This window comes from Xiphophorus maculatus, chromosome 9, assembly GCF_002775205.1.
Source record: "Xiphophorus maculatus strain JP 163 A chromosome 9, X_maculatus-5.0-male, whole genome shotgun sequence".
NCBI lineage: Eukaryota > Metazoa > Chordata > Actinopteri > Cyprinodontiformes > Poeciliidae > Xiphophorus > Xiphophorus maculatus.
Window position 1 is genome coordinate 6,737,862 of NC_036451.1, and position 12,833 is coordinate 6,750,694.

Consider the following 12,833-nt stretch of genomic DNA (forward strand, 5'->3'; position numbering starts at 1 on the left):
TGTGTAATATGCTTCTTTAGGTCACATGAAGAAGAGAAATTTGTCTCATTAACTTACAAATCATATTTGCATTTATTCATATTTTCAGATTTATTGATGCTTTCATTGAGCAGACAGTGGAGAAAATGGTAAAACTAACAATCCCGACAATATGGACAGTTTTGGGGTTTTTGATCATCATTGCGGAGCAACATTTGGGGCCATAAGGTTTGTTTAAAAGATAAAAAAATTTACACTAAAAAAACCCAACAATCTGAAACTAAAAAAAAATATTTTAAAACATGCTCTGCTCTTTGTGTGGGAAACGTTTGAGTGTTAAATCCTGAAATATAAGGTGCCATTGTTGTCAGTTGCTATGGCAACGGGTCTGCGTGTGGAGTTGTGTTGTTCTTCATCGGTTCATCTGTGCCATTTTCCCCTCTGCTGTGGCGCTCTGCACTAAATTACTCAAACCTGCGTCTCCAGGTTTCGTTTAGGTAACGGGATCGTTGTACCGCGGCGGCGCGGCTGCGGACAGCAAGACCTCCAGCACTGTGCGCATGCGAGAAACTTCCTGATATAAACAATAACACACAGGAGGTCCTTACTATCTATTAAAGGTCAAAACTCACATCTGCAATGTTCCCTTTTCACCAGCAGTGGTGACCTGTTTCTCCTCCAGACCTCCTGCTAACTTCCACTAAAACCCGGCCTGACACAGTTACCAGCAGGACGTGGATTACATCTGCAGGGTGACGGAGCAGAACAAGACAGCATTGGCTGCTCCTCCGTTATAATGTGTGACCTTTAGAGCAGGAGTGTCCAAAGTGCGGCTCGGGAGCCATTTGTGGCCCTTGGACTGAGCCCAAATGACAGAAAATTATGTTGGTAACAATTTTTATCCTGATTACAAATTAAAAGTCTCCATTTGCATCTATGGGCCAAATTTATTACACAGGAAAATATGAACACAAAGTATTCATGTTTTTATAACCCAGCTTTAACAAAAGGTAAAACCAAGAGACAAGTTTGCTGCATCCAAATCAGCTTTTATTCTTTCATAAACTTAGTTAAATATAGCAAGCATTTTGAAGCAAAGTGACCCAAATCCTGTTATTATTACTGAAAATACATTTATTAAATCGAGCCCAAAAGAAACTGAAAACCAGATGTCTTCTTTAAAACTGCTACAGTAACAGCTAAAAAAATTTTGAGTAATCTCAGAAGTTTTCTAGAAAAACAAGGAAATTTGCTAGGAATTTTTTTTTCTAATTTTTAGATTAATAAAAGAAACTTTCTGCAAAAAAACATTGAAATTTCAGAATCTTCAAATGTCAAATTGTTTTGAAAAAAATTCTGTTGAAAACTTTCAAAGGTAAGATTTTCTTTGAACATTTTTATTTTCAAATCAATTTTCAAAGAAAAACACTTTTCCTTTGAAAATTTTTCTAGAAATTCTCTGAGATTAATCACAGAATATCAGAGTTTTTGGCAGAAATTTACAACTTTTTTCTATCTACACTACACCTTCGTAAAAAACCCTTTCAAGTTTTGGATCTTCAATAAATATCGTATTACTTTATTTGCTTGATTTGAGATTGTTTTGTTTTTTGGCTATTGACTTCTGAGTCAACAATTTTGGCCATCCAAAGTTTGGACACCGGTGGTTTAGAGGAAGTATAAATCTTGTGTAAACTACAGTGGTACTGTGTAGTTTATGTGGCCGACTCCTGGTATTACTGGGTTGACTAAATATAATGAACTACTTTTTGTTTGAGTGTTTGTTACAAGAACTTTCTTATCCTGACAGGCTTATTAAAAATAGAGACAGAAATTCAGGTTAGATCCCCCAGACTGAGAAGCACTGCATCACTGTCCACTAGTTTTATGCAGCGGGTTTTTCACAGGAGCTTTAATGGCGTCTATTTCTGCTCACTGGACTCATGATGGTGTTGCATAGAGAGAAAATGTGCTTTGAAGCTCTGAGAATGAGCTTTCTCGCTTTTAATTTCACAGTTTTTATAAACTTTATCTTTTTGTGTGTCCCTGTTAACGCTGCTGATTCTGCACAGAGAGATTCCTGGTGAATGTAAGAAATTCACTTCTGAGGCGTTTTAAAGTGAAATGTGATGAAAGACAGCAGCTGGGATTCTGGGGTTTCATTAAACTATTGATTAATTTATTAAGCTATTGATTAATTAAGTTACTAATGAAATCCTCGATTCAGACGACATCCATCCATCGATTAAAGCCGTTCATCCATTCATCTATGTGTTAATCCATCCATCCATCCATCCATCTGTCTTTTTGCTCTCTTAATCCCATCCTGTCTTTCTGACCTCGGGGTCGTCATGGCAGCAGAGCGGTAACATCCAGCACATTTATTTCTATTTGAAACTCACACAAACCCACCAGGGATTAGATAAATCCCCGTCTGGTTGCTCCATTACTCCCTCATCGGTTAACTCCATTAAAAGACTTCATGCATTACAAATGGAGATCGTTGGCAGTAAGAAATGTCAGCACTGAAGGTGTGCTGACGGACAGTAATGAATGAAACTCAAGAAAGAAGAATGAGGGATGAGGCGGACGGAGGTTAAAGAGGGAGCTGACTCATCTATAATTGAAAGGAATCTGGCTGCTGCTGCTGCAGGAGCAACGGGCAACTTTCATCCTGTCAACGCTGCTGGTTTCTTAGTGAACTTGATGACGTTCAAGTGAAGACAGAAATATTTTCTTCAAAACTATTCCACCTCCACAATGGGTAACACTTTATTTAAAGGGATTTGAATAAGACTGACGAGCTGCACAGTGACACAGTTGGTAGAGCTGTTGCCTTGGGTTCGATTCCCGGCCCGGGGTCTTTCTGAATGGATTTTGCATGTTCTCCCTGTGCATGCGTGGGTTCTCTCCTGGTACTCCGGCTTCCAAAAACATGACTGTTAGGTTAATTGTTCTCTCTAAATTCTCCCTAAAGTGGTTGTTTGTCGTGTCTGTGTTGCCCGGTGACAGACTGGCGACCTGTCCAGGATGACCCCGCCTCTCGCCCCAAGTATCTCACTGGAGATAGGCACCAGCACCCACTAGGGACAAGTGGAGTCCATCCATCCATCTGGAAATGGATGGATGAATAAGACTGACATGACACTGTCATAAGCATGAAGGAGATTGAATGTTTGACTGTTTTATGAAGTGTCATTCAGTAAATGACACTTTTAAATAAAGTTTTAATGGAAGTTTGCAATAAGTGTCATTATTTACTAACTAATGCAAAGTTGACACTTTTAATGGACTTTTAGTGCAACTTTGCATTAAAAGTGTTATTATTTACCAAATGACACTTCATAACAATGGTGCTAAACATTCATTGAGGCTCCTTCCTGTTCTGTAATGTCAGTGTAATGTCTGTCTTATAAAGTGTTTGCATAAAGTGTTACCTCACAGGTGATAATAAGAGACAGGAAGATGATTTTCTGCAGCAGAATAAAACACACATTTCTTAGAAACGTCAGGAGGGCTGGGATTCATTCTGCAAAATTGAAGAGATAAATTTCACATAAAAAGGTTTTGAAATCCCAGCGTTGCTGTGATTGTTTATTAGCTTCCTTTGCCAAGTATGAGTGTGTCTCCTTGGAGTCTCAACATGGATCCAAAACAGACGAGTGTTTGGTTGTTTTTGTGCTGCGGTCTGAGCGCTGTGTGTAAGTCTTAACAAAGAGCCACTCAGCAGGTCTGTGAGACTGCAGAGTCACGCTGCCAGCGGTGGCCTCGGCTCTGAAACGCTCAGATAAGCTCTGATGGTTTGTCTCTGCTATTTATTTAGCCCAGCTGAGCGAAAACTCTCCTGGATGCAGCGACACTCGAAGCATCGATACCGATAAGGTCAGCTGCTCGAGACAGCCAGAGCAGAAATGGAGCAATATTTTATCACAGTGTGTGACATTTAATGGCCACCGCGTGGTAATAATTGTTTTAAACTAAGTTAGTGCATTTCCCAGAGCGCTGATGCAGAAATGAGCTGCAGAGGAATAAATGAAAGCTTAGCAGGTTCAAGGTCAAAACGTTTTCTTGCCGAGTTTTCATCTGCGATGCTCTATGACGTTAAAGAATAGGATATAACACTTTTATTGACGTTGCATTTAAACACGATGAGAAACAGATAAAGTTTCCACATTAACGGCCCAGATGATGGATCTGTGCGGACTGTTCTAAATGGGTTTCCTGGAGAATAGGCCCGGCCTCAATCAATATTACTGATGACTTAATCTAATATGAGCACAGAGCGATGCAATAGATTGCTGTTGCTACTAATAATAAAGTTTGTGCCATCTGGGTCACATTGTAGCATAAGCCGAGTTCTGGTGTTGGAAGATAACACTGTTATGAATGAAGCTATTTTTACTAGAGATGGTCTTTCCATTTATCTGTGAGGTTGGTCGTGCTCATTCCAGTCTGATTGATTACTTTCTGTAAAGATTGTGACACATTAAAGAAAAAAAATGGTGCAGGTTCATTATATGAGGGATTTACATGATTATCCTGATTTGTGCATCAATGTTTATGGCCCTAATTGATCTTTTGTTAACCTCAAAAATGTGCAACAAAGTTATTTGTTGCTGTTTTGTGCATTTATACAATAAAAATTAAACATTTTTCAATGTTTGACCTGCTTTTGAGCTCAAATTCAACTTAGACATTTTCATCTTGGTTCAATCTTTCTACCTATTTCCTAATCACACACACACACACACACACACACACACACACACACACACACACACACACACACACACACACACACACACACACACGCACACACACACGCACACCCCCACACACACACACTTACTGCAATATCAGGCTTAGTGGCGAAAAAAAAAAGTTAAATCTGGACTTATTCCTTCTTAGCTAAGCTGTAAAAATAAAGTTCATGACATCAAATTTGGAAAAAGACAGAATATGTATGTTTTTTTTTTTTACAGCTTGACAGTAAAAATTTACATTTTCAATAACCACAAAAATGTCAAGTTTAAATCCTATTAAACCTCAGGATTTAGCTGCATGATTTTGCTCTTGTGCATTATTTAATAATTTCAAGCCTTCCTGAAAAACACCTGGATGAATGTTATTAGCTTATGCTGAGACATGCTTGCAATGTTACTGTTTATAATTTAAAGTATTTTGTGTTTTCTATGTTAAATTCCCATTATTTCTTTTTACTGAAATCACATCATTCAAGCAGAACATTAATACATAATTTCTAATGATATGGTAATGTTGCAGACCAAATGGGAGAACATAGATCCTCTTATAGCTTTTGGTATTGCATTTTTGTGTAAAAACCATGACAAATATGAATATTTATTTTCCTTCGTGAGAAACTCAAACAGGCCTTGAACAAACCCACCATGTTGAGACTAAAGCGGAGATGTTTTGCTACAATCTGCCGCGCCGTTGGCTAAAACTCTCCCCAGCATGTTGGCACAAGCATTTCATTCCAGCTGTCAAACATTGAGATAGAAATTATGATTTCTTTTTGCCCTCACTGGACCCTTAGATAGTTTTCCTGTCTTCTCTATTATGCAAAACACTTCAGTCATCCCTTATTTCCTAATATTTTGCTATCAAGCTGGTTTTGATTGGTGTCATTCGAATATTTCTGAAGATCTTTAAAGGTTCTTTGAACTTGCAGCTTTTTATCTGTGTTCAGATCTCAGGTATTGCAGCAGGTTTTCAGAGGGTTGACTGAGGAGTCGGGGCGTGACAAAAACCCAACCAACGTTCCGACCTGAATCGAACTGCAGCACAGAGAAAAATGCAGTAAAAATACTAGTAGAACCTCTAATGAACTGAAATAATTTCCCTCTTTTTTTTGACCAGGGTTCTGTTGCTGGCAGCACCAAAACAACCGTCGCTGTTATGAGTTGGATTGGGTTATTTTCAACTGTTCCTGCTGTGATGTAAACAGAAAAATGTCACATTCTTTATCTAAATGCCACTCCAGAGGAATCCCAGCTGTGAAAACTCATCTTACATGAACCGTCTCCTGCTGAGGAGACGATGTAGGAAAGGGCCGACTGGAGACTGTTTTCTGTCTTAATTAATACACAAAAATAAAGTTCTTTAATACTTTAGTGAGTGGGGAAAAAAACTGAATAAAAGCTGAAGATTGAAATATGATTGAAGCAGTTTCTGGAACACATAAATATCTGCTTCACTGTCGTCGTAAAACTATTTACAAGTTTCATAAACAATTACAATTGTGTAAAATCAGTTTAATACTTTTCTACAAGCACTTGGAAGTAGTTTAATATTTTTGACATCGCCTATAATTTGTAGTAGGAGTGGATATTTATTGTATTGTTTATCATTTATCGTGAGAAACTTTGTATCATGATAGGAATTTTGATTTATCATCCAATTAATGTTTATTAAAACTGTCCGTATTGCCATTTTTGTTAGATTTTGTATTTTCTCCACTGTTTGTTTAATGAATGTTTATCGATACATATCAATAATTTTGAAAATGTGACTAAATACAGTTACTGTGAGCAGTTTAGTGATATAAATCACACTTCTTTACGTGGCTGGTGTCCTAACGAAGACAGATAAGTATGTTTCTAAAATTCTATTAAAAATACTTTATTGATCCCAACAGGAAAATTAAATGTTGTTGAAACTCATTTAATAAATTAATAATTAATTAAAAAGAGCAGTATTTGCCACAGCTATACAGTTACAAAAACAAACAATAAATAATAATTATTGTCACTTTTATTGTTATCACAATAATGCAGCATGTTTTTTTAATTGGACCTTCATTTATACAGGTTGTCTCACGTACATCAACTCTCATTTACAAGAGACTAGGCCTGTCGCAACAAGCAACAAATCAGTTAATCGCATTATAAATTTAAATAAGCTCAATAATTTTTATTTGCATGATGTTTTGTTTTTTCTCTTCTCTCTTTCTACCAAGAACTGGATGACAAAAGTCTTCAGTCTGGTGCTTCGGTCTCAACCAGCTCTTTTTTGAAGTACAGTTTTGTTTACAGAGATGTTATAATTCATTTTATTTATTGTTTTGTTTATTTATTTTGGATATTTAAAATGTTTTCCAGTTCCACTGTCAAATGTTCTTTATAATTGAAAGTCTATTCATTTTTGAAAATGTGTTCTTGCATTAATATGCCATTATTACCATTGTATTACTTGGAAATGGTCTCACAGCAACAATGTTATGCCATATATCATCCAGCAATATTTAACTTGTTTTTATAAACAAAATTACAAACACAGCAACGAAACAAGAAAATAAGAAATTTGACTCAATTAGATAATCTAATAAGATATGAGCTAAAATCATCTTAAAAGTATCGTGATAAAACTTTAAGACCGTCTACCCCTAATTTACAGTTTGTCATATTTGCCTCTTTTTCTCAGGTTTGAGCTCTAGTAAGTCAGTTTTCTCTCAGTTTGTGAAAGAAAGAAATCAGAGCAACCCATTAAATATTCATTATTTTAAGAAGAAATGTTCACATATTGATGTCTACTTCAATTTTTCCTCACGTGTTCGGACTTCAGTGAAGAAATAAGCGTAGCGTAGCAGCCATGGTCAGTGCGAGGCTCCGCCACGTAGCAGAGCCGACTCTTTGGAGCCTCGGGCTTCGCAGAGTGCATGTTCTGCCTCTGATACGCGAGCGGCAGCAGGGGATCTGCCTGCAGTAAAGCTCCAGCTTTCTACTGTATTTACACAGCTCAAACATGAGATGGAGGAGTCAGTGAGATGAGACTGAAAAATGACAAACGGTACCTCTGAAATCACCAGTGGAGAGACGGTAATTAGATCTTTGGAGAGCTGTCGTATTTACTGGGACATTTTAATAAATGTTGTGTATTCTGGTTTTTATTGAGGTTTTATTCCTCCAAGTCGAACTTAAGAGAACTAATGTTTTTTGTAATGTTCTTTTGCATTTACAAGCATCTCATTTTCTGCTTGCAAGCTCCTTGTATCGTCGTCTTGGTCACTGTTGAGGCGCTCGATATTCGTCCTCAACTTTTCCACCGTCTTTTGAAGCTTCTCGTTGTCTCTCTTCAGCTTCCCGCGGCTCTTCTGTAAACTTTTGCCAAAAACAAATCCTTTTCTGCCATTGTATGTGCTGTCTGGGTCACACCTAAAACTGCAAATGAATTTCTCTGTGGGATGTGGGAATACAGAGACAGTCACCAGACAGGATGAGTGACATCACTGTTTAACATCAAAGCCACATGAAGGGGCTAGGTTGGTTTTTTTTTAACTTTATTCGCAGACACACTGTATAACGACAGAGTGAAACATTTGTGATGCCTCAAGAAAAACAAATACAGATAAATACAAATAAACGCTAAGGGGCTACGGTTCCCAACAGTTCATTCAAAGCAGCACAGATTTCAATTGTTCTAATAGCTATTTTTTGTCAGAGTCTTTGATAGTCCGGATATAAAACTTAAATTTATTGTAAAATGCAGCAAGGCGTGGCTTTCCCTACCTGGAACAATGAATATGATATTTAGTTAGTAACAATAAAGGATTTATGAGAAACTCTGAATTATTAAGCATACTTGGCAGCACTACTGCACATGTCTCCTACAGAAGGCAGGCATGAATACATTATTCTAACTATTTAAACTATTTAATATTAATATGCATTAATATCACTTAGTCAATAATGTCCGACGTTTGGGCCATTTTCTCTAGTTTTTTATTGATTCACCTGCATTTCATGCTTAAAACGCATTTCATTCACTAATATTCTTTTTGGTAGCATAACTTACTTTATCACGCTGTGATAAACAGTTGTAGTACGATGACAACATGCCAGCTAATATTAAAACAGCAAGCTAAATGAAGGTAACCATGGTAACCAGTGAGAATTTAAAAGCAGGCTGGGTTTTTCTGCAGTCAGATTGTGCGCGGATTCACCGTGTTTACAAACCAATAATCCCTCAGTCACGATGTTGACTCATCTGCCAACATTTTTGTACCAGATTTCACACCTTTACGGTTCTACCAGAACCCAAACCTCAGTGGACTGAGTCCTATTTGACAGCAAATGATGGCACAAGAAATTATTATACATTAGATATGCATTATGTGTATTTTTACCTTGACGGTAGGGATATCAAAAGCTGAATCAGTTTGGTATTATTTCTGCCTTCTTTGTCCATAACCGACTTTAGGCTCTTAACCTGCATCAGTCAAAACGAGGAGAGTGGAGCATAACTCTAAATTTATGTACAGAACCAAACAGATACATCACTGTTTTTTTTTAAATGCTTGTTATGATTATTTTGATCTAATCCAAGTTTCTTTCTTGCGTTTCCCCTCCCCTGCTGCATCTTGGGATACGTTCCTCCGTCTCAGCTCTCGCAGGTGCGTAACGGCCACACATCACACAACAATCGGCGAGCAGTAAAAAGACGAGACTCTTAGAGATTCAGTCGGATGGCAGCGTAAATGTTGCATGGCCTATCAGGCTTAATATTTCATCTTTATGCTGATCAGAGTTGACTTCAGAGAAAAGTTAGCTGCAGTCAGCCAGTGAGACGGAGAAGCAATAACAGCAATGCAGGATTTAAGTGTATCTGTATAAATTATTTAAACATGAACAGTCTTTAGATCATACACACAGGAACACAGATGTGTTTCTTTACAGCTGATTATTTTATCTCAGTCTCTCACAGAGCATCTATACTTGACACAAGTATTTTAAATCCTTAATGACTCCAACTTGATCTGCTGCATGAATTATTCATGGTGACACGCAGCTGATCTGTTGGACCAAAGTCGTGTTTTCCTCCTCTTGGGACTCAGAGATTAACCGCAGGACTCAGCTATGTGTTTTAACTCCACATCCATCCACAGAGGAAAAAATAAACAGAAAGCTGCTGAGCTAAAAGATAATCAACTTTAGTCCTCAGGGGAGTGCAGCCACGCTCGCTCATATGAATAATAAAGGTTTATTCTGCACTGCAGGGTTGCAACATTAAGAGTTCAAGTTTACATTTTTATGCAAGAAAGCAAAAATACCTCATTTATCATTTTAGATGTCCAAATATAGTTCTGGTCTGAAGTTTACACTAATATCATTTTAATTTGGGGTTTCCCGTGTGGAATAAACACACAACAAACAACTTCAATTGGAGTCCTCATAAGTTTAAAATAATTAGTTATTTTCCCTCAGCAAATTACAACACCGTTTCATATATTGGATATTTGATATTTTGTAGCTTGTTTTGGTAAAATTCATTCAGGTTCATTTAAATGTGTTGGTTTCATGACGATGACCAAACTTTTACTCCTAATTTATTTTCTAAACAGAAAAGTATTTTTCTTTTGTAAAAATAGGAATTGAATTATTTGTATCTTTCAACATATTTTTTAATACTTTAGTTGTTGAATGGAAAATCTGCAGAATGTGCCAACGTTTTTATTCAATTAATGGTTGGAATAACTTAATCGATTACTTAAATAATCATTAGTTGCACCTCTAGTTTTAATGACACACTTTGACATATTTGTATTTATTGTAGCCAAAATGTTTAGTTTTTGCCTCGTCTGGCGATGAATCCTTCGCAGTGCAGAGAAAGCAGCTTGCGTATTAAATTGCCATCATAGTTGAGAACATTTAAAAATGTTACCTGCCACCAAGCCTGAAGTGATCATAAAATCGAAGATGATCAACACCAGAGTCAAAGTGTGTCTCCACAGATTGCAACGGGACATTAATCAACTATCACTGGTGTGTGTGGGGCGTGTGTGTGTGTAAGTATTTAGGCCTGAATGCATAATGGCGACCCTGTGGGGTTTAAATAAAAACCATAAAACATTCAAACTGTTTTTGAAATTAATTGCAGTTTTATGCTCTGTACCGATTCCACCTGATAAAACGAGCAGCTCCTTGAATGACCTGAACTTTTACCAGCACTGTTTTAGGATTTGGCTCACTCTTGTTGTCCATGACTGCTGCTGATTTGCTTCAAATTTAACTTATCAGCAGACTCTCAAACTGCAGCCCTACATGTTTTTTTTTACATACATAATTTTTAATCACTCATAAACACCAGATGAAGCTACGGTACAAGAATCAGCTCATCAGTAATTTCCTGTTGAGTCCAATCAGACCTGCGAGGCTGCATGGAGACGAACAGCTGGGCTGCACACATGGCTGCTTGTTCTGCTCAGGGCTTTTCTACAGGAGCCCAGATGGGACATGTGCAGCACCAGCAGACTAAGCTCACTCCTGTCTTTTCTGATCCGGTATAGCGTCAGATCTGTGCACCTAAATCACACCTTAAACCGGATTATCTCCACTGCGCTAAAATTCACTCTTGCAAACTTCAGTTTTTAATCAAGAGGTTTTTGTTTTACAGCACCTTGCAAAAGTATTTACACATTTAAAACTTTTTCATGTTTCAAAGTTGAATTTACTTTATTGGGATTTTATGTGATCGCTAATTCAAAGCAGTGTGATATGAAGTAGGGGTGGGCGACATGTCAGATTTTTATCTCAATATTTTGTGTTAACAGTAAAGTTTATAATTTTAGGAGTGGAAACATTGATAAGCTCATACTTCCACCAACTCCTTTAAATGTACAAAACAAAAATTTGGACATAATGCTTCATGCTGTCAGTATTTTTTTGTCAGGTCTAAATACCTATTAGAGACAATTTAAACAACACAAGAAAGACAAGAGAGTTAGATTCTGTTATACTCGCGAGGAGAGCAGACAGAGAGATGTTTCCAGTTACAAATCTCCAACTACTCTGGAAACACATCTGTCTGTTCCTCTTTTATTGATCTTTAGGAAACCCTGCCACACGGGGCGCTGCAACTCTAAAAGGGTGGAGTCAAAGCATTCATTACATGGTTGCAGCGCTAAATAACATTCACTTCTAGACACATGTTATCTATACTCTAAATCTTTCTTTCTCCAGGCACGGTGTTGAATAAGGCACGTTGCATAGCTTCAAAGCAACGGCTTTGTATCACAAAGAAGCACAGAGCAGAGTTTATTGTCAGGCATGTAAAACTCTGCTGGGAGCAATTAACACCTCTGTCTTGTAGGAAGTCCTGCAAGGCAACAGCTGCTGAGAGTAGCTGTCACCTCTATTTCCCAGGGAAGTCTCAGAATAGAATCAAAGTTATTTAACACACAGAAACATTATCTAAAATGTAACTACAAGGCTACATGATACAACAAATATTTGATAATTACTAATACAATTTACCTAACATTTTTATTTTTTTTTGCACATATTAAAAAACAAACAACAATTGTTAGACTAATGTTTTGTTGTCTGTGTCTCTGTTGCAGGAGCTGTCGGAGGAGCGTCACTCTCCGCCGCTGCTCACAGTTAACGGGCCTGGAGAGGAAAAACTGTTTCGCAGCAGGAGCGCAGAAGTGGAGCTGACGACTGAGAAGGAGCGGGTCAAAAAGATGCTGTCAGAAGGGTAACGGAAAATTTTATTTACATGTCAGGCACGTTCAAACCAGGCAATAGGAAGGTTGAGGGGTAGAAATCATCAGGAATTTGATTCAAGTTTATAAATGATTATCACTTCAGACAATAAAAATCAGTTTTTGAGTTTTGTTATTGTCTTTTTTAAACTTAATGCATTAAGTTCTCTGGTGCAAAGAAGTATTTGGACACTTACAGATTTTTTTTCTAGTTTTTTTTATTTTTTTATGTTTCTTATATACAAATGATTCTGATCATCAAATGAACTTTAACATCCAACAAAGAGTTCCTGAGTAATTACAAAATGCATTTTTTTTAGAACAAGTCCACACCAACTTGACCCCATGTTAA

The 12,833-nt window shown here is 37.3% G+C and overlaps 1 protein-coding gene across 3 annotated transcripts in view; it reads left to right on the plus strand.

Moving 5' to 3' along the window:
- Window positions 1–12,833, plus strand: part of homer3 (homer scaffolding protein 3) — a 55,432-nt gene that overhangs the window by 21,726 nt on the left and 20,873 nt on the right. For 2 of the 3 annotated variants that reach the window (XM_023340114.1, XM_023340117.1), the window contains 2 exons: window positions 9,383–9,391; window positions 12,338–12,474. In XM_023340114.1, the coding sequence (XP_023195882.1) occupies window positions 9,383–9,391; window positions 12,338–12,474 (146 nt within the window). The remainder of the gene's footprint in view (window positions 1–9,382; window positions 9,392–12,337; window positions 12,475–12,833) is intronic. The other variant, XM_023340116.1, reaches the window with a different exon arrangement.